Below are 24238 nucleotides of genomic sequence, written 5' to 3' on the forward strand. Positions count from 1 at the left end.
ATGCCTGTACTCCAAAATTTTAAATGGGGTAAAACAGGTTCCTAAATTAGAATAAATACAGCAAGTGTAGAGCTAGAAAATATACACTAACCTATCAATTATTTCATGGTTGTGAATTCCTTGAACTCTGAAACATTTCACATGTAATCATCATTAAGCTGAAGACAAACTAGTATATTCACTTTTTTATTCTTTCTTCATCCCTTTCTGAAAAGCAATACATGTATAGCATATTCTTATCTGCAGTTTTTGTTAATGTGGACAGGAAAAAGGGCTATGATAATCCCTTTGTAAGTATTACTGTGCTTATTTGTTTGCAATCAATACACAACTTTTAACACAAGATATGCTCATGATGACAGAACAGTGGACAGGATATAAGATGACAAATTAATGGACAGGATACTAGTCACCAGATATGTGGACAGGATCTATTTTGAGAAATACCTGGACATAATCTGGGCTAAGACCTGTGGTTAGCATCTATTTGAGAGCTGTACAGAATATAGGCTGACAGATCTCTGAACTGGATCTGTATTGACAGATCTGTGAACAGAACCTAGGCTGACAAAGCTGAAGTCACAATTGAGGATGAGAGAGCTGAGGTCAGAATCTAGGCTGACAAAGCGGAAGACACAATTGAGGATGAGAGAGCTGAGGACAGGATCTAGGCTTGCATATCTGTTGACTTCAAATTGTAAACAAACTAAATGGTACTGACCCAAATCTGCTGGCACATCATGTGACCATCAGACAACAAAAGAGTCTACCCAGTTCATGTTTGGGTTATAGTGTTTATACAACAGAAAACCTCAGGGGTCTACCCAGTTCACATTTGGGTTATAGTGTTTTTACAATAGAAAACCTCAGGAATCTACCCAGTTCACATTTGGATTATAGTCTTTATACAATAGAAAACCTCAGGAGTCTAACCAGTTCACATTTGGGTTATAGTGTTTATACAATAGAAAACCTCAGGAGTCTACCCAGTTAACTGTTTAGGCTACAGTCTTTATACAACAGAAAACCTCAGGAGTCTACCCAGTTCACATTTGGGTTATAGTGTTTATACAACAGAAAACCTCAGGAGTCTACCCAGTTCACATTTGGATTATAGTCTTTATACAATAGAAAACCTCAGGAGTCTACCCAGTTCAATGTTTAGGTTACGTCTTTATACAACATAAAACTTCAAATTTATGTGGCTACTGAGCCAATGACAACTAAGAACATGGAAACTGAATACAGATCCTTTTTTTCATCTCTATCTGCACACATTACATTACAGGAATGATTCCTGCAATAAAATTCTTGGGATCCAACCCTAAAACTATTAATTTTGAATCACAAAATGGCTATTTGGGGAAATTCTAAACACACAGGATAATTATTTCTAACCTCATAAACCTTGTCATTTGTAATTTTATTGCAACTTATTTTCAAATGATCCACAATAAGAGATAAAAATATTGATATTATACACCAAAAATTACTGGTCATGTTTTGTAAAGTTGACTTTTTAAATAATAGTGTTAGTAGTAGTTATTGTATTCTTGGTATTAAAAAAAACTATTTTTTAATAACAAGAATTTAGTATGCAACAAATATATATGCTTATTCCTCACATAATATAGTGTCTGCATTATAACTTTGTTCGTTACTTACAGGAGCTATTTGCACAAGTGTCATATGGCACCATTAGTTATATTCACATTGAATAAAAGGTCTGTGTTTCAAAGGATAGCCTATTTACCAAGCAGACATATATCAATTAATTAGATTAGTGAACACTTTTTAAAACTACATTATACTTTCAATAATTTTAAAGAAAAGCATGAAATAGAATGACATAAAATAATTTGGTTGATTAGAAGTAATATAGTTTAAAAGTCATTTAGCATTTCATACTACACCAACTATATGTGGGAGAAGAATCTCAGGCCATGTGCTGAATAAAAGCAAAAGGAATTCAAAGCACAAAGTGAATGTACTGTCAGCTATCCAAATAGCTAGTAAACAAAACATTTCTAATTATGGAAACTTGGCATATGTTTGGGTTATAAAGATCACTTTGCCTTGCACTGATTTCATGATATTACCCCCAAACTAATTTTGTTACAATACAATGTCATTAATTTAAGTATAATGTCAACTTCTGGGTAAATTTTTTCCATCAAAGAGGAAGGCGAAAAGATATAAAAAGAAGTCTATGTTCAACAGTAAATTTTGGTGCTTATATGATGACCGTAAATGCCAGAAATAACACTGCCAAAATTCACACAGAAACCTTGAAAAATATCAGGCAAATTAAATTTCACTGAACAGATTCAGAGCCATTAGTAATAAAACCAATCATTTTGTTCAATATGTCATCATATAAACATAACAAAAGATGATGTCTGCTATGGAAGAGGTTTGTCACATATTTTCACGGTTATTTTTTGTGGGGTGTTTTATTTTTATACTACTATATCTATATCCATCCATTCAGTTGGAGCAGCAATAACAACATTTACAATATGGCTGCTGTGGTGGCCATATTGAATGCACAGACAGCAGTATTTCCATATATGACCAAACAGACATCATAAGAAATTATCTGGCAAAACCCCTATATCACTACAACTTCCTGTCCAGGAAGCAAAGCAATAAAAAGATTTTCAAGATGGCTGCTGTGGTGCACATACTGTATGTCAGACTGGAACCATTTTCATTTAGGACCAACTAGATATCATAATATCTTGTGAAAAACACCATGTCAATATGTCCATCCATTTAGGTGGCATTGCATTATCAAGATTTACAATATGGCTACTGTGATGGCCATATTGTATATCCAGAGAGCAACATTTCCATACAGATCCTACCAGACATCATAAGAAATATTCTGGTGAAAATTCCATACCGCTATGACTTTCTTTTCTGGAACAGTTGCGATAACAATTTTCAAGATGGCTGATGTGGCAGCTATATTGGATGACATGGCAGCAAGAGTTGCATTTAGGACCAACTAGACTCTGGGATGAAAGTGCATTTAAAGCTCCTGGTGAGTCTAAATCAGTATAAAATGGCAAACAACACAAAAGTCACCAGCATCATGCTTTGTGACACCTGCTGTCAGTGCAATTGTCAATGCCACAACTGTTATCAATTGTAGTAGAAAATGGTGTGAGCAAAATAACTGTTTCACTGAAACCATGTTACGTAGGCACTTCCATATGCAGGAAATTCATATGCTCTATCAATGTCTTGCAAGCATTTTAACAAGTACAACTAAATTTTAAAGGGTTTGAAAGACCCTGTCTTGGAGTTGGCACTTGTTACTTAACTGGAGCTGCCCGCTGATCATCAAAATGTGGAATTTTTTTTAAACTATTTGCTTTGCCAAAAAAGAGAAAACCTTATATGAAATTAGACGCTACTGTGTTGTTGTGTACATAAGTTTTCTGACCCTGTTCCAAAAAAACAATGATTTACATGATAAAAGATGCAAGCAAATTTGACATTTAGTAGCAATTAGCAAAATCCAAACTGTTGGAACTTGTCAGAGGAAATGTTTTAGTATCACAACCTCAAAACAAAACAAAACTGAGATACATGTATAAAGAAAGATGCAATTTATTTGGATTTGGATACAGAAACACAAATTACATGCACTGATGGTATGGCATGGACTTGGAACACTGAGTAATCCAGCCGAGCGATGTGCTTCTGATGTCATCATTTTCATGAGTCCAACTACACATCATATTAGTCTTTCAGTGAAACAAGTAGCAATAAACAAAAAAATATTTTCAATATGGCCACCATGAAGTCTAGTCAGCACTATTTTCATTAGTGATCAACTACATCTTACAATATGCCTTGAACTGAAAACCATATGTAAATCCAACCATCCATCAGAATAAGAAGCAAAAACAAGATTCTGATGATGGCCAGCTTGACTGCCCTGACGGATGCCCAACTGGCATCATTTTCATTGGGAACTAGACCTTTAAATGAAAGTATGTGTGAAGTTTCAGCCAGTACTGCAATTCAGAAGAAGTGTAAATGGACACCAGTCCATCTTATAAGATCTTCTGGTCAATAGTTGGAATTACAAAGTACTCCAGAGTATTCCAATGTAATGCTTATAGAAGTCTTGATCACAGTTGTTATGACTCTATGGTCTTAACTAAGTAACAGAAAAAGCAAATGCAATAAGTTTAGTAAAATTCAACAAATAATTTGTTTCCCTAGAATACAAAGTCAAAATTTAAAAGTAACTTACTGTATTGTGAATGAAATCCCAGATAATCCTAAAAGTTCCATCACAAGCAAAAAAGTATAAAGTGTTCTGAATGAATTCCAGTATTGAATGAGCTGATGTGCCAGAAGCCTGAAATGAGCTGATGTGCCAGAAGCCTGAAATGAGCTGATGTGCCAGAAGCCTGAAATGAGCTGATGTGCCAGATGCCTGAAATGAGCTGATGTGTCAACAGTCTTGCTGAATAACAACTACATAACCTAGAATGACCCTGAATGAATTCACAATAATCCAAAAACAGATTTAGTCCAAAATGTCATGGAGTACTTTGTAATTCCAATCAATAATTTTTAAAGAATACTTTCTAAACTTAATCTGCAAGAAAACTTAATTCAAATCTTTACATTACTCCCTCTTATTATGGGAGCCCCAGGCAGGGATGTTACAGCTTTGTGCTAGATGAAACAGTACAATGGGCATGTGATACATCTGCCCAAGGAAAAAACACCACAAAGCATTCATACAGGTAAACCACCAATCTTCCGGCACCCTTGGTTCCAAAGCCTTGCTGGATTAACAGTTTTGCTGGACCAAATGAGGTCACATATAGCCAATATAATGCAATTTCATCTGCATTACATACCTGCTCAGGACTGAGGTGTTCATCAACTACAAGCTTCTAAAATGTATCCACATACTTGGCAGCTCCTTCGTGGTCTGCAGACCATTTTTCTCCACACACTTTATGCATGGAAATTCTACGACGCTACTTGAACCTTTGAAGCCATCCTTCACTATAGTCACACTCATGTTCTACTTTAAGTTCTTTATGAAACAAACTGAGCCTGGTCCATACTATCCTGCCTGACAAGTCCACTCCGTCACCCCAACGTCGATACCATTCCATCATCACTCGGTCATACTCAGTACTCTGACGATCTTTCATAGTTTTTCTAATGTTCATTTGCTTCCTGCAATCAGTATCTGAACAGAATTTAAATATTTTGTCCCTCTGCTTCTTTATATCATAAACAGTTGATGAACCAATACCATATGCATCACACATCTTTCACACAGAAACACCACACTCCAGTTTTTTCAACAGTTTTACTTAATCTTGTGTCGATATTGACTGGTGATTACGCTTGACACCACTACTGACACTTGCATCTTTCTTAGAAGCCACAGCTAGGGTTAAATGTAAGTAAAATAAGCTAAGAATCGCATAAAATACAAGTATCACCACCAACAGCTGCAGTTTAAACAATAATCCAAGTGAGTGCGCACCCAGTAAACTAATTTGGCGGTGTCGGGAATTTCAAGTACCCTCTCGTAATTTTGTCCAAATTAAAAGAAGTGCTGGACCATACGTTGTCAGAAAGTCAGTGGTTTACCTGTATTTTTTAATGAATAGTCATGAGAATAATAAACACAAGCATTTTAATGAAAAGGCTGTACATTTATTTACATAAATCCAAGAATTAAAAAAAACAATCTGCAAAATGACCACTCCTCCACCCTGGCTAGGCACCCCAGGCAGTTGCCAATATCGCCCACTCTTACAATGGCCTTGGCCCCAGGTAGCCAAATGGTCTACGACACTCATCTTTACAGATCACTCACTCATCTCAACTCTGTCTGCACAAGTTCAAGCCTTGGCTTTACTAACATGGGTATGTGTCAAAGCTTGCCAAATATCTTCCCATTGGTCAGTGTTTCTTCCCAGGGTTTTCTAAGGTTCTTCCTCCTCCAAATATACTAGGTGCCTACTGCATCATGCACTGAAAATGGTGTTACACTACATAAAAACCAAACCAAAAAGGTCTTCTCATTAAATGTCACAAATGACTCAAAATCTCCATCTAAATCTCCATCAAATTCTACATTCAATAATAGTTTGCAGTACATACTATAGTAAAATAATGCTGTATGCAGTAGGTACATATACAACAAAGAATAAATCTTCATGAGTGCTCAAAGTCATCAAAGTAATTAGATGATAACTAAAAGACATCATCAGATGACAGAAGTCACTTATGTGTAGTGGCCGCTTCTTACTAGAAATATAAGACACTATCATCACCTGGGTGTGTTTGTGACATGGGTTCACCTGAATTCAAAACCTAAATTTCCATCTGTCATGAGAAAGGTTACTACAAAACTGAACAACAAATTAAAGGTGAACCAAGTTTCTGCTCACAGCACCAAATTAGCACCCCAAGTATGGCAACTACAACAACTTATCCACATGTATTGTATTCCTAGTTATCTGTTATGGGCCTGTCTTCCCACATAGCATCAACGGGTATATCTCTCAATACCTCTATACCAGTGATCCAACAGGTAATGGGGAACATCTTTACAAGAAATTCCCAATTAACAAATTTCAACATTATATATATATATATATATATATATATATATATATATATATATATATATATATATATATATATATATATATATATATATATATATTTATATATATATATATATATATTTATATATATATATATATAACAAGGAACTACATGTAATTTCTGTCCTCATGACTGTACAACTTATGTATATGGACAGTGAACCCCATTACAACAAAGCTCGATATAAAGAAACACTGAATATTCCAAAGCACATCGCAAACTTGCATTAAGTATTTTATATACATTTTCTTGGTTATACATATTATGAAATTCGAGCACTGAACAGTGACATATTTTAACAATGATTTACATCACAAATGAACGTTATTTTTTCCAGTTTATCCAGTTCATAAAGCCAGTGACAATTTGAAAATTTTGCATGGTAATAGGAAACTTCAATCACTTTTCTCGAATGTTTCATAAAATGTAAAAGACTTATGATTGTTTTTATTAATCTGAAAAACTATGATTAAGGACAAGTGGAACATTTTATGATTCTTCCAAACCCTACAAATGTGTCGTACAATACTGTGTCAGAAGATTGACTTGCACATACTGAACTGCATCTATTTATTTGTATATATGTATAACCAAATAATCTAGAGTCCAGCTTCCTACTAGCTAAAGAGAGACCGCAGTCTTCATTTCCTGTACTGAAACAGAATGTACACTGATCATGTATACAACCTTACTACATTCATCTTATCACAAATGGGATAGATGCCGAATCATGCCGAACTTTTTAAAACCTTTTTTATAAATACATGTGCAAGTGTCTGTCTTATCTGTGTGTCTGTGGGATAACATTTTCATTCATGTTCCAAACATACATCAGAAAGCAAACTCTGCAGTTGCTAAAAACACTCATTTTTATCTGATCAAAAAGATAAGATGTATCTGGCTAGAAAATCAATTATACCCATCTCACAATGACATTTATACATATACCTTGAATTTAAAAGTAAATCTCAGGGGTGTTTGATTTAAATCTCATTTATGCACATAAATGACTGCTATGAGGATATACAAATATAGTTTCATTTCAAAACAAAGTCTCAATTTGGAAAGTAAAGATTGTTTTTCGTCAAACCTATAGTCGTTTTCATCAGAAGCTACAGAAGTTACCTAATGCTGAACAAATAACCCAAAAATACGTAACTGATCTAGTACACTGCATGAAACATGTCCATCTTAAAATGCATCCAAACATCAACTTTGGGTCAAATGAAATGCTGGTGAAAATTATTCTGAAATCTATTGGAGTACAAAATAAACTATTTTTTAGCAATGCTGAAAAACCCAGAAATGGACATACAGATCAAAGTAATTCAGCATACATGTAGGTAACTCTATAGATCAAAGTAATTAAGCATACATGTAGGTAACTCATCTTCAGAGCATTCAAGCTTAGTTGTCAAAGCCAATATTCACTCCCACACACTACAAAATAAAAAGATACAACAACCACAACTGTAACCTGTCAATTATGTATGTGAGGGTTCTACCATTAAAAGGAAACAAATAGCTGTGAAACTAAAGCATACATCACTCAATTTAGGCATTAAGTTTAAAAAAATGAAGAATAACAGAGATTGGTGGTTATGTTCATCTTAGATGTGTCACATCTTTTATAAAGTTAATAGATGACAAGCTGGGACAGTGTGAAGTACATTCAGCTGGATTACTAATGACACCCAGCCAAATGACTACTTTAACTAATTTATTAGGAGTGCTTGCACTATGAAAAACATGATTTCTATTGAATGAAACTGTATTGTCAAAAATCCAATCATCTGTCATTAATTTAAATATACAGCATTAAAAAAATCTGTCAGGATAATTCACGTGCAAATAAAAATTGTACTTCCTGAATATATGTCTGGAAAATGAGTATCTGTCATTAGGACTGAGTATTGATGAGCCTGGCAAATCCAGTGCTTTTGTAGTAGCGCCTTTCTGATGTCACTGCGCTATGGGGAATTAGTCACAAGCAAGAGGGTTTCTTCTTTTTCTACCTTTAATGATGTATGTTGCCCCTAGTTCTTCATGCTGACTCCCTGCACTATGTTTGACCTGGTTATTTAAACAATCCTAGCGGACTTCAGAGAAAACATTCCCTGAAGACCTATTCTAAACTAATATTCTGGTCTGATTGTGTTAGGTGCAGACCCTTTTTCTAACTCTAATCTACATATCAAAATGCACAGAATCTAAATTTTGTAATCCAAAATAAAGCCATATATGTACTCTCCATACACACTCTTTTCCCACTGATGCTGTGTGTTAGAATTTATAAAAATATTATTTTGAATATGAAATTACTTGTAAACTTTATCCTTTTGGGCAAATTACTTCAAAATTAAACTAAAACTACTCAACTCTATTTTAAGCACCTTATACCTACTAAAAGAGATTCAAATTTCCCTTCAAATGGTCACTAATTTTAATGTTTAAGCATTATGGCAAACTTGCTATAATTGATTTTAATTAGCTTTACAAACACATCTTCCAACTGTTCTACTGACTCCTTTGTTTCAATTTCTCTGGACTGTAACTTGACACCATAGCATTTGAATAGCTGCTGGTAACCTAGTATTGACCCCAAATCTCTGCCTCTAAATCTAACTGTGACTGTAGAGTTACTCCTCTATCATAGACATACTGTTATTAAATTTATGTAGAGAATTTAGAAAATTTATACACAAATATATCTTTCCTTCTAAAACTAATATAAATACCATAGCACCTGAAATAACTAAATTTAGCCCTATAATACTTTAGTTGGATGCAAGCTATGCAAACTGGGCTCCACTACACACTTGCTAATGTACTACTGCCTTCAAGATTCGCACCCAACAATTTGCGAGCCCACTCATAATTCAGCAGCAAGAGTTGATCCCATTTTTTGTCTAAAAAATGCAACCAAAAAAATGACCCTTATTTCTATAGCAAAGAAAACTGCAATAAGAATTGCTAAATGAAATCCTGATATGTTGCTCATTTTATCACTGAAAAATCAGTTAATATCCGGAAATTTGAATCAACATCATAAAATTCTCAATAATATGTTCTATATTTTGTTACATTTTCTTCAAAAAACTTTCCATACACTGTAGACAGCTAACTATGAGAAAATTTTGTTCAGTGAAAATGTCACTAATGCCTATCGGTGGAAAAACTTTAAGAAATAAATAGCACTGAAAAAAGTTTATCAAGTGAAATGTGTGGTTTCAGTGTAATCCTTATAAATGTGATATGCCCTCTTGTATTCAAATGTGAAAAATGTCAATCTATCATCACAGCTATAAATAAGTGTGTACTTGTCAATTAGACAAATCAAAACAAACAAAACTGTATGCAAAGTGTTCTAGAAAATAAATGCACTAATCTAGGTATGTCTTCAGCAATTTTCCACATAGGTTTGTGTGTGTGTGTGAAATTACTTTCAGGATTTGGTAAATGTAGCTGACTTTGTGCTCATAATGAAATAAAGTTTTATATTCTATTTTCGTACTGTTGAGACTGTGTGCTCCACTCATTTAGTCTCCAACTTTAATCCCCAGTTAATATTATTTGTTCCCTCCTTCCCTCTGTATTTTTTGTGGTTTATTTTTACATCTTTTTCCGTTTCATGTATTAATTAAAAGTAATGAAATTCACTTTTAGCTGTAATCTCACTTCATGCAGTGCCCCCCCCCCAATCATCTCTTTCCTGTCTTCAATGTTAACTGAACATTGCTTTGTATGTAAAACAATGTCTGTGTAAATATATTAATATAAATTAAGCAAAGAATATCTTTGTTAACAAAGAGATTTTAATGTCAATGCATCTGCCTTTTATAGACATGTGGGGAAAAAAATGATTGAATGATCAATTTTTTAAAATGGTATGAAAGTCTTTTCAAAGAGATAGTACAAAATATCACTGACACTCAAGAGAGTCCATCAACAACCAAATACAGATTTCAAAACTACTGTACTTTCTTCAACACTGAATGTATAACAGCTAGAGTGTACTGAAGATTTCTCTGAAGCGTGGAGGATAAGATGGATAAAGGTTACAAAGGTTTCTGCACAAATTACTTCATACGATTTCCTTTTCTAATTCTCATTCTGAACATTCATGTTGATACCTGGCCAATAGATAAAGCTTTATATAAACTCAGTAAATGAGAGTTATGCCAGTCATATCTACAAGCTATGCTATATCATGTGAATTCTGAATGCCATTTTTCTAAACTGTTCTGACCCCCCTGCTGGTAATGAGTAAACTCTCTGCCTGAGGAAACACTCCTGCCGCGGTTTCTAAATTGACCCCATGCATTAAGTCAAGGGTCACAAACACATGGCCGTGGGCTGCATGCGACCACCCAAGCCGTATCATGTGGCCCGCAAAATGATTGTCGTCAAAAGGTGTCATGAGATAACAAAGGTGGTGTATCCCTTAGGCCATCAAACATGCCATCATGTGGCATGCAGGTTGGTTTGAGACATCTGCATTAAGAGTACTTGTGCTGCCTGGTATGTACATATAGATGTCTGCAGTGAAGTCAAGTCAATAAGTTTTAAATATAGAATATCACCTATTTTAGAATAAAAGAAAAATTTAGTCTGTTTATAGCATTTATAAGCAGCAGTTACCCCGCATATCATGTATCAATTGATCACAATAATATATATTCAAACAAAAATCAGGTCAATGATGTGCCCCCCAAACTTAACAGCAAAATGAATCAAACTTTTCAGCATTTTTATCTTAAAAAACCAACAAGACAAATGTATACATTAGCAGCAGACATGAAATTAGACTGAATAACACACCCTATCTTGTTACAGAAATCTATCCCCATTATGGTAGACTGAGACAAAGTATGAAAACATTTACAATGAATCATTACACTTCTTAACACATTAAACCCTGGAGGTTTTTGTCATTTTCGCCAGAAATTCAAATAGGAAACAAATTTTGAAAGCTATTTCTGAATACATCCTAATACATCAACTTCCAGGTGATTTTCCAATAACCTAATGCCTAGTTGTGTTAGAAACACCATTTTTCATTTGCTATTTCGCTCGCACATGAGCAGAAGAGTAAAAGTTGGAGTTATTTTTTTGTTGTTGCAGGGACCCATCATTTTCGTATCAAGACCACTCTTTATTCCAAATGCCCATCTTATCCTACTTTTTGCAAAGGTTTATCTGTCTGTTTGCAGTTCATACGAGTCTGCCTTAGATCTGAGACCAAAAAGTCTAAAATTTGGACACAAAATTGAATTCCGAACACGGGCGAATTTTGGGTGAAAAACAAAATCAGGTCCAAAAATTGAGGTTTTCCCTCTCTTTTTGAAACGCAACTAGAACTTCCAGATTATCTGGTATCATTGAAGAGCTACATCAGTCTACCTTTCTATAATACCAACTAATTTAGTGTATCATACTTGACCTTGAGCTCGACAGTAGGCTACTACCTCCTGCCACATAAACCTGTCGCCAGGGGTTAATGAGCTAAAGATGTATACATTTTTTAAAGTCATTCATAAATTGTATCAATTAGCATCCACAAACCCATTTAACAGCATCCACTAACCCCTCTTATTATGTCTCTCTGTATACCCTTTCCTACATATGGCATAATTTATAGAACTCTGATAATTTGTTACAAAACACTGTGTCAACTGTTACTTTGCCAAAAGTCAAATATGTGTCTTCCTTGGTTCATTATTTGCAAGTGATCAAACCTCCAGAGCTGTTCAATCAAGCAAGAATGGGAAGAGACTGAACATTTATGTTTCTCTTGAAAGCCTGAATCATGTGTCAGGCAAGCACTTTCAATGATATCATATCAGAAAATCAAGGGTCTTCTAGGCTTAGACTGATATGTCTTGCATGGAGAAAGGAAAAAGCTAATCTACTTTGGATGAGATGGCTAAGTAAACATTTTTATGTAGTTTGAATGATTTAGAATATGAAATCCATTATTTTTTAACTGCTTTTTGCAGACATTGGAAACAGTTACATTCCCCAATATGTACAGAACATGATAAATCCATAATCTATCTCATGAACACTATGATACACTTACCAACTGGCAATATTTTGCACAAAAAGCTATTCTAAATTTCAACAGAACAAGCTGTATCTTAGTTCTTGTCCTTGATGTATATAATATGCAGAATTTTGTAAGCTTACCACACTATTCATGATCTGTAAAAATTCTTTTGATCTGGATCATACAGAGATATAGCAAATATCTACTTTTTACCTGAGCTTCTGCACTACTTGATGTCCTTCAACTGTTGTTAGAATTAATAGTCAACTTAACATATATGTTATTTTGTTATGATTTGTTCCAGGGATTTGATCATCAACTGAAGTTCAAAAGTTAAAGACAGATGAATTCCATTTTATGCTTTATTCATAGTGAACCATTTCAGTCATTATTTAAAAGTGAAATGGTAAATTAGCCCTCCTCCTCCCCAACACCTTTTATTCTTTCTAGTAAAATATTATCAAGTTAAATTTTCAGGGAATAAAATAACTATGGCGGAAGTCACCCAATATTCTCAATATATACATGTATCTTCCACTGTCAAGAAATTTAGTGTTTGATATCATTTATGCCACCACAAAAATATTTTAAACATGCACGTCTGTGACTTTAAGGCTAAAGTCTAACAATACCAGAAAAACCCATCTTCACTAGTAAAGGTTCCAATGACCCTATCTACGCATTGGCAGATCGAACAGCTATAACAGTGCTTTGTCCTAGCGACAGCTATTGGATTTCGTGTGTTGCCTCCCTTAGTATCTAATGCCAACTAACCAACAGCATTGTGCATTGTACATCAGCCAAAAACGGTGGTGGCAATTGACCTAAAAAGGATACTTTGTACGTTTAACATCAAAAGTGAGACTATGTACCAAATGGAAGCCATAACAGGTCTATTTGAGTGAAAGGTATTTGTGAAAACACGGACCGGTACTGGAAAAGTGCTTATTTATCAGTCCATTCAAGTTGTGTGCTCCCACTGTCTCGATCACGTAGGAACAGTGTTCAAATTTGAAAAATTTAATTTTGATTAGATGTGTTGGCTTGTCACCACATCCAATTTAAATTCACAGATCCGAAGCACAGAAACATCTGCTAGATATGCCAAGGTGTAGACAGCATTATCGGAACCTTGGCTAGTGAAGTGCAGAAAAACCTAGTCAGTTTTCAGCTGCCAAATTGTTTTTGTTAAAAATGAATTGCCATCTTCACATTTTGTTCATGATTGGTGATTCTGGTAATCGTTAGCACCAAGATAGCAAAAGCTTTACCAACATCAACAACTACAATGACCCCATAACTGTCACTGATGGAATGCAACTGTCACACTCATGTCTGGTCTATGTTAAAGCATTCACATGACAAATTTTGTTTATCAATACATTCACAACTACATGCGTCTCATTTCAAATACTTACTGTTCCATTTGTCCAGACTTAATCAATTGGCTAATTGATAATGCATGGGGATGGTACATGTAAGGTAATTACTCCTTTACTGTAAGGCTCTCTCTAAGAGTTATTGATTACTTTCACCTTCCAAAGGCTCTATCCAACATATCCAGTAAAAAAATCCCAATGGACATAAACTAATGTTAACTCCCAACAATGGCCACAGAACTGTATATTCTATATGCTGCAATCTTCAATTCTGAACTGCATCACATCTTCATTGACATGACAACCATCTGACATGTTACTCGCTATAGCTATATAAATGTACATATACGATGCCCACCTACTTTTAGGACCCTTGTAGTACCATAAAGACATACTATCCACTCAGATTGGGAACATCTTCAAGTGTCTTCAACAGGTAAACAAGACTACATCTAACACGCAAAATAAAATATGACCACAATATTGCCATATAAATAATGCACAAACAACAACGAATAAGCTAAATATAGAGGTTTCATGCAAATGCTGAAGAAACTGTTATTCCCAATATTAAATGGGTAATCCTAGTTGTTGATTCTTACAAAACACTTTAGTATTGGATATCAATATATGAACTAAATCAATATATAATTAATGAGCACTGACAAAACTATAAGAATTTTTAATTATTAAAAAAAACATTCAATGACCATAAAAAGATTATCAACTTAATCAAAATTTAAGTTAAACGCATGCATGGACCACCTAAATAATCTTTTCAAGCTTTCAATCTGGGACACACTGAAAACAAGTTGGGACGTACCAGCTTTCCATGGCTAAATCCCAATATCAATGAAAACAAGTTGAGACTTACTGGCTTTCCATGGTTAAATCCCAATATGAATGAACAAGCAATCATAAAAGCTCAGATTTCACATGTTTCAAATGGTTTTTGACAATTATTTGGTTTTCAGTATTCCCACACAATAAGCTCATGTAACACAAAGTTATCGTGTTGAAATTTTAAAATACATGTATTTTGTAACTTTTATCAGAACCATGGTATTTTGGATCTTGTCTTGAAATAAAGTGGAATAAAGAAAAGGTCTAAAGTAAATCTATGACTTGAAATGATATTTTAATCAACCTCAAACACAGAATTTACTAATAAGAAAATAACAAAGTTTCAATCCTGGTACTATTTCGTCAAAACAGTGCAAAATGTAAGATGACCATTTCTTGTCCTTCTGATCAAAGTAAAGTTCTTACCACTGAGTAAATATGAATCATAATAAAGTTTATATTTATGACTTAAACCAGCCTCAGATTTACACCCTGCTATCTTAGGAATGTTAGCACAAGAGTAACAATAACACTTGAGAGAAGTGGTATGATAAAGACAACAAACACCAAATACTTTATAGCTTAGCCAAAGCAACTTTACATACTTGATTTTAAAAACACAACTGTACATACTAGGGTCAAAATCTTTGCAAGTGTTTAAACATGTCCGATATATAGGTGATAACACTAAAATAAATGCACTGCTCCTAAATATAAGATTATTATAAATAAAAAAAAATATATATATATATATATATATATATATATATATATATATATATATATATATATATATATATATATATATATATGTATGTATGTATGTGATGGTTAACATCAATTTGACAATTGTATGCTTAAAATTGCTATCTTAAAATCCTTGAAAGGTTGCTAGGTATCAACATCCAGACTAAAGCTAAAAGCCAATAAAATGCAAGTTTCAAGACAGTATTCTTACTATAATTTCAATTTCTTTGTGCCAAGATTCAAGTTATCTGACCGGGCCCCAAGCAGTTACAACATTATTTAACTCCAAGTTTAAATATCATTTTAAAAAATTACCCAACTGTGCAAAAAGTGTGCACAAGTATGCAGAAAAACTATTTTTCTTCCATTTTCGAGGTAAATCTACCCTAACATTCCCATTTAGAGACCCTGCCATTGCAAAACATGGGCACTTATCTACATCACACAAAGTGCAGTAAAATGGACATGATTTTCATGTCTCAAAAGCCTTCACATGTCCATACATGTGCACACTGAAAAGGACTCCTACTAAGGAAAGCCCTGTCAACAAACTTTTGAAAATACTAATACATGCATATACATTTTGTACATACCAAATCTTCTTTAGTTTTCTCCACTCCTCCATTCAGAAGTTAAAATCTAATCCTCCATGTAAGCGAGTTCACACAAACACAAAGTTGTAAAACAAGTAAAAGTTGCGAAAAAGCTATTTCCACCCATACCCACTATGAGGAAATTGTCACAAGGCTATTCCTTTTTCTATAAATATATGAAACACATGCAACAAGCCAGAGATCATGACCTGTACTGTACAATTCAAATGGCCAGTCTCTCAACATAGACATGACTGATGTTTATTTTCCTGCACTGTATGATTCAAATGGCCTGTCTCCCATCATACACATGAATGATGCTTGTTTTCCTCCCAGTTTCACAGAAGTATTGCTATTTTTATCCATTGGGATCCAGACCCCTGTGTTTATTGCTCAAATGCATTTCCAAGTTTTAAAAAAAAAAAATGAAATAATCCTCCATTTTGTATACATCAACAAGAGTCAGAGGTTAAAAGTAACAACTCATCTCAAGTTGTTGACAGCCATTTCAAACTATGGAGTGAAAATATTTCCAAATCAAAGTCAATTTTACTGTTATTTTATCACTATCACTTTATGCTTTATGTCCCATCACAGACCAAAGGTACATACTGAAAGACATGTATATTTTTCAGCAACATATTCCAGTATACTGTTCAAAATAATATCAATAAGATATATCAACATCCTTTTCCCCTCAAAATCCATCAACCAATCAACATGCAATGTGAAAAAGATAAACAAACTGAAAGCAGGCTTTCCTATTGATATACCACAACTGTGAAAGGAAACTAACAATCACTGAAAATGTGGGGCATCATTTCAATAACATCTGTGCATATAGTGAAGAGAGACAATTTACAGATGGACAGTGTATACAGTTGCATAAAAGAGCCCTGTAAGACCTATATCAATGTACAGATGTATGTTTAAAAGTCTTGTCATACTAGCCAAATTTACTATATCCTAGGCTGATTCCTACAATAAACTTCTGCCTGAAAGCTAACTTGTATTTCAAACTTCATCCATTTCACAGGATGAGAATTCTGATGTAAAATCAACTGACCTCTTGGAAAACACAAAATGTCTCCCCCAGAAATTAGCACAATTCACAGTTCAGTCTTGTATTTATATTTTGTAACAGGAGCAGGCAATGTTACATGATAATATTTTACACATGATTACTATTTTTTAAATCTAGAAAAATTGTTTTTCTTTTGGTACTTTCCTGTCATAAAATATATAATACTGAATGTACATGTAAATAAATTAACATTACAAATTATTTTTTCAACTGACTCGATAGTCGGTTTCCTTTTACCTTGCCAATTCCATTTTAGATATTCAGGCACGTATACTAGTTTCCTTGTATCTAAAATTGTCATGTCCTGACCAGTGGATACTGTAATTTTTTTAGATGATAATGTTACTGTCAAAAACCATGATGTAGTCTGTCACTCCACACATAGCAGGCACAAGCTTTGTGCATACAGTATGCATGCACAGGAAGCTATTTTCTGAGGGGCGCTAAATCAAAGAAACTGCACACAAAAAAACAGAGAGAGAGCTTAAAAGAAAACCTTCGTTTTTCTTCATATGAAAATCTTTTTATTTGGTCATTGCTTACATCAATTTCTTTCAAGCTTTCTTATCAGCAAATATTTTAATGATGGGGGAATGTTGTACATTTTTAAATAAAATCAAGTTTAAAATTTTAAGCCATACAGTATCATCATTTAAAACAAACAATGTCCACTCTCTAAATTGGTACATGTATATATATATATATATATATATATATATATATATATATATATATATATATATATATAAACAATGCAGTAGGCAGTAAAACATTAAAATTTCTCATTTAAAGTATTTCTACAAAAAAAAAAAACAGTACAAAAGGCTGTCTTAAAAAGTCTGTTGTATGATTGTTCTACAGACAGACAAATATGGTACAAAGGTTCATTAACCCATGGAGATTTTTGTCATTTTCGCCTGACATACAAGTAGAAAACACATTCTGGGGGTTGCTTCTAAATATGTCCAAATTAATCTGTGTCCAAGTGATTTCCATGTGGCCTGATGCCTAGCTGTGTTAAAAGGGTGAGAGTTGTTCTTTTCTTTTTATGTTTTTGCTTATTGGGCCCATCATTTTAGTGTCCTGGCCACTGTTTACCTGAAATCTGAAACTTCTCCTACTTTTTGAACATTTTTGCATGTCTGTGTGCAATTCAGACTAGTCTGCCTTAGAACTGAGGCCATAAAGTCTAAAATCCAGACACAAAATCTGATTCCGACAAAATGCGAATATTTGGTGTAAAACAAAAATAGTCTCAAAAAACGTGTTTTTCCCTCTGTATATTGTAAAACAAGTCGAGATTATATGGTATCCTTGTAGAGCTATGTCTGTCTACTTTTCTGCAATACCACCCATTTTTGTGTATCATGACCTTGATGCTACAGAACTCAAAAATAGGGTACTACCTCCTGATGCACAAATGTGGTCCCAAGGGTTAACAAGTTAAAATGGCTGTTGTATGGTTGTTCTACAAGCAGACAGCTATGGCATAAAAGCTGTCTTGAATATTCAATCTCTTCCAAACTAGAACAGATGTTCCTCATGGATTTTTGAGTAAACATCTTTAACACAGTTTAGGTCACATTTTGATTTCACAGATAACTGGTATGGTTTAGTTTGGTTCAGTGTTTTCCAGCACATCAATACTTTAAAGGTCAATACAGTGCTACTGTAATGCATGTAAATCGCAGGATAGAAAAAAATATGTGTCCCAAGATACACAGGGATATAAAAAAATATAGCATTTTCTGTGTCCCAACACTCTGGCATGCAAATATAAAGACAAAATGGCAAGATCAACACATCACACAACAGTGACCAGCTCTTTCAATAACCACATAAACAAACTATTACAAACTACAAAGAGTGTTTTTGTTATTATTTTGCATGTGCATAGTTTGCCATTTCTGCAACATGAAATTAAACAAATTATCATGGGCTGATTACAGTTTACCCAGGAGACCATGCTGTACTAACAGTACTTCCACATTGCAAATTGAGCTTAGCGTTACTTATATCCGTTCTTGTTCTCAAAAATATTGGATGCAGATTTTGCTTAATTCACTGTTTTTACCAAATGGCATTCCTCCAGATTACATTTCAGCTAGACATACATAGTTTTTTCATTTACTTTCATCCAAGTGCTCACCAGTTACTGTTTTTCAATGATATAAGCGCTCATACAAATTGATGTAAACTTTAAGAAAAGGTACACATTTAATTTTAGAAGACACAGAACCAACATATATTCACATAAATTATGTATCTTCTTGAAAGAACAATAATAAAGGCTAAATTTCTGAATATAGATCAACTAAGATCATTATCGATCTATGTTAGTTTTGTGTTTTGGTTGAACAACTACACATTGAAATTTGGAAAGATAGTTGTTTCGGCAGCTTTATTTGTAATTGGCGGATTTTCTTGTTTTCTGACAGCAATCCAGGAATGTAAATGATTAAAAGCCTGAAAGTGGCTTGGGTTAAGATGGAATTTTGTTCAGCAAGCTATGACAATACTTTTACACCATATCATTAATACGATTACTATAGCTGTCTCAACAGGATTTAAGGTCGCTTACATCACAGCAAATTCCAACTGAGATTTTACAGCATTACACTTATTTTCTAAACATTATTTCTGAAACTTCTTTATTGTAATTTGGAGATTATATTTAAGTTTAGTGCAGTGATGCATATGATTCAAATCCAAGGATCTACTTTATTCAAACCAAGATCAAACCTTCAATGTACATGCGGTGGTACCATTATGTAAATGCTCACTCTCAATGTGAGCACTAAACCACTTTCATGGTAAAATAAAAATGTAATTACTGGTGCACTGATACAAAATTTAAACACAATACTGCATAAACAAATCATAATTAACTAGAGTCAAAAGGGAGAAGTTACCTAACTGCAACCCCAAAATGCTCAATTTTCATCATTGCCCTTTCAAATTATATACTAAATTAGGTAGAAATAATAAGAAAAGACAGGAAAATTTATTAGCTTTTTAAAACAAATTATTTTAACAGATAACATTTCCATGTAATCATTCATAATGATTGTCTCTTAACAACCATTGAGTATTTGTTTGTGTCTCATTATGATAAATAAAATATATCATTCAATTAGTAAGAAACAAACGGTGAAGGTGTCCCAAGACCTACATGAAAAATTTCAACAATTTCGTGTCCCAAGACTTAAAGTGTCCAAAAATTTGCAGTCATGTCAGTATGTCATGATAGAATATACACTTGGTTGCTAATACAATACTAGAGTTGTATCATAGAGTTAGCAGGCAATACAATGCATACTATGATAAAGTGTTGCACATCGAGCACAGAATCGCAGGTTTCTCACTTTTTGGTCCTACTGTCACCAAATTTTCACCCAATGTGCCCCTGAGTGCACATTTTCATCATGAAAAAAATTAATGCACCATATGCAGCTTTTCTTTAATGGATGTCCATTAACAGCTATGTTGACACCAGCAATGGCCAAACTCATTGAAGACTGAACTTATTTTGAGGTTGAATAACAGGATAAATTTATGCAAATACACACTTTGTCATTTAAGTAATGATTTATTAATCTGAAAAGAAAAGGAATTAAGAAAACATGCGGTGGTATTTCTTATAATAAATTCTGGAATAGTAGTTGTGAGTAACCTCTAAAAAAAAATGGGACAAAGATTTGGAACAGAAAATTCCACGGTGCCGGTCATTTCAGGTTAACCAAATATTACACATACAATATTAATGTTTTCATTAGTTACTTGAACACATTATAAAATGTTTATTGTAATAATGTTAGTGCCCAAGGAAAATGTGCAGATAACAAAGTTAAAGTACAAAACTATCAAAGCAAATAAGAATATCTCAGGTTTTGAGCTGGTGGGAGACACAATGACCCTTGCCTTTACAATACAAGGTGCAAACTGCATATGTCTCATAGCAGATGATACATTACATACACATACCATACAGTTAGCAGGCAATACAAATCACATTAGTATGTATCATGGAGTTAGCAAGTGATACAACACATGCTACAATACAATATGCATCACAATGCTGATTCTTCAGTGTAACTATGTTGGCACTGTAAGCCAAGTCCATCATTACTAGTACTACCTTAATACATATAGTAATCTTTTCTCAGAGATTGCACTTATTCAATTCTTTTTACAGCTTTTCAACGCCTTTGTTCACAAAGTGGATATGGTAAAAATCCATTTATACTGTCTCATTTATCATGCTCAGGAGTCATACAGCTAAAAGGCCAAAATGAAGACCTATGACCTTAAAATCAAAGTGAGAGTGCTGATTTTCAACAGCTGAGCTCTTAAAATTAATGTGGAGTGCTGGGCTCCATATTACCTATATTCACTTCTGGAAGCTTTTGATAGTTGGAATATTTTCAACTAGCAGAAATCATACTATATTCAATGCCCACTAGTATATTTCATATTTTTAAACACTTCCAAAATATCAGTAGCAAACAACTTTGAGGTCACTTTTTCAACTACAGTAGCAACACAAGAACTGCAGCTTGGTGTCAATTCCAAGCTTTTTAAGTTGTTTGTTGGAAGGAGTGTGTGAGTGATTCGGGTTTTTATTGTAGCTTTAACAATTTTTCAGTCATATCACTACGATGTCTGCAGTGTGGCAGTTTATAGTGATGTCTAACACTAGGGCATCATGCCGCAGACATATAGCATGATGTCCCAACCAGTCACATTATCCTGATATCAGGCCGACCAGTCCAAACACTAGCCTCTTAATGCTGAGCACCAAGTGAGGCAGCTGTTAGTACCATTTTTGTAACTCTTTGGTACGACTCGGCCAGGGATCGAACCGACGACCTCCAGCATCCGAGGCAGACACTCTAACCACTAGGCCACCAGAGCGGTATCATTGGAAGGAAACTAAGTCAACAGTCTGTGTTCATAAGCTCAACGAAATAGAAAAATGTAAGTAATGATGACTGACCATGACTTCCAAGATTAATTAGGTCTGGTTCCCAAAATTCCTTCAGAAAAATATCAGAGCTGCACCATCTTCACACAAAACTAACTGACTAATGCTTAAAGCGTTTACTGAAAACCCATGTGAATGCCATTGTTTCTGTAAGAAGAGTTATGATAACAAGATTTACAAGACTTGCCGCTATTGTGGCATTCTGGAGGTTTAATGAACACAATAAACACACACACATGCATAGCGATCCACAAAAGCTACCCATGTGACAAGGCAAAAGTGGCCTTTGGAGACAGGTGACCTCTGAAGGCACATACAGCTCTCAAACTTGGTTAATGACCAATGCATTTACAATGAACGGAATAACATCAGCATTATTATTAGCAGCTGTAGTATGCTACAAAAGATATATGTATTTAGTTTAGCTATTTAATAAAATCAAGAAAACTACAACAGTGTAAATGCCCCGATTTATCACTCTCACTCCCACATAAAAACTTTAATTATCAGTAAAAATACAGCTCCTAAATAAAATTTCTCTTTTACAGCTGCTTGTGAAAACCGTGGGGGGGAGGGGGGAGCAGCCATTAGGGAACCTGGCTGTTCATTGACTGAATCCTCATTTTACAATCACATCAATGATAATTTGTAATAATGCACTTTTTCTAATTAAATTGTTCTTTATTCTGTTTAAAAACATTTATTTTCAAAATGTCCAACATATGAAAGATCATTCCAACTGATTTCAACAACCATCACGTGTATGCGAAAAAAGCGGTGTATTACATCACTGCTTTTTGTTTTCTTCATTAGTCTAGTTCCAGTAGTGGTGTTAAATATTATCCTTCCAAATCAGGAGTCCACAGAGCAGGGAATTTGACTAACTGTTGATACACCGCCAAACAAGATTCCTTTTTTTTTAAACACGCGACATTTTTTTTGTGAGACAATCGTCTACGTTGAAACTTAATTTTTGTATTGCTCAATTAGTACAATACTGATGTCGTGAATTAATTAATTGGAATTAATAATGAAACTTATCATCCTTGTGGATATCTCTAAGTGCCAGTTCAAGAATTCTTAGAAACTCACTTGCCCACAATGGTCCGTATATGTGAAATCAAGCTCTTTATTTTATGAAGCATTTGTTTCGTTTGGCTGCCTTGTTATCTTTGGTCAAAGTTATGAAAGAGTCAGTTAATTTAAGGTAGTTTATGTTACATACACAATAACATTTGTAAATGTTCGATTGATCAAATGAAGTGAGCTCACCCGACATACTGCCAGGGCCGCTAGATTTTAAGTTTGTTGGATTTTCGTGCCTTTTAACTTTTCTTTTTATTCCACCTCCTTTATTTGATTCAAAAGACATAATTAACATCATAATACAAAGGAGCCCAGTTTTTAATTCAGTGCAACAATACAACAAATACTTCAGGAAGTCAGTTATCAAAACACGGTCGGCACTTAATTAGGTTCTCAGAGAAATGCTTGCGGACATAGCTGTTACGGTAGATTGTCGCATTTAACATTTAATTACAAGAGGACACATTGCATTTATGACAATTACACTTGAAACTAAAAGACAGAACCAGAACACAAATTTCAATTCATAATAAAATTATTTAATTTGTATTTATTTATTAAAGTACTGCCTCGAATGCGCGTGACATTTTCATTGATCAAAATTTCCTTATATATCGTTAATTGCAGTGTACCAGGAATGTTGTTTGGAAAGAAAATGTAAAAAAAATTGTATGACCTATTTTTAAATTTGACATTTCATACTGCTGATTAAAATTTCCAGGTCCTATCTACTGTTTTTGACGATAAAAAAAGTTTCCATTACCAATTTTGATCACGATTTTCTTCAAGTTCAACAAATAGGGATCA

At 34.0% G+C, this 24238-nt stretch overlaps 1 protein-coding gene across 4 annotated transcripts in view; it reads right to left on the reverse strand.

The window, feature by feature from the left end:
- Positions 1-24238, reverse strand: part of LOC149778393 (uncharacterized) — a 190302-nt gene that overhangs the window by 152169 nt on the left and 13895 nt on the right. The window contains exon 1 of one of the 4 annotated variants that reach the window (XM_089939221.1): positions 16278-16950. The exons of the other annotated variants lie outside the window; for them this stretch is intronic. Within the exon in view, the coding sequence (XP_089795347.1) occupies positions 16278-16309 (32 nt within the window). The 5' untranslated portion in view covers positions 16310-16950. Of the gene's footprint in view, positions 1-16277; positions 16951-24238 lie in introns of those variants that run through there. 4 annotated transcript variants of the gene reach the window in all.

This window comes from Sinohyriopsis cumingii, chromosome 17, assembly GCF_028554795.1.
Source record: "Sinohyriopsis cumingii isolate HCF-2022 chromosome 17, ASM2855479v2, whole genome shotgun sequence".
Taxonomy (NCBI): Eukaryota; Metazoa; Mollusca; class Bivalvia; order Unionida; family Unionidae; genus Sinohyriopsis; species Sinohyriopsis cumingii.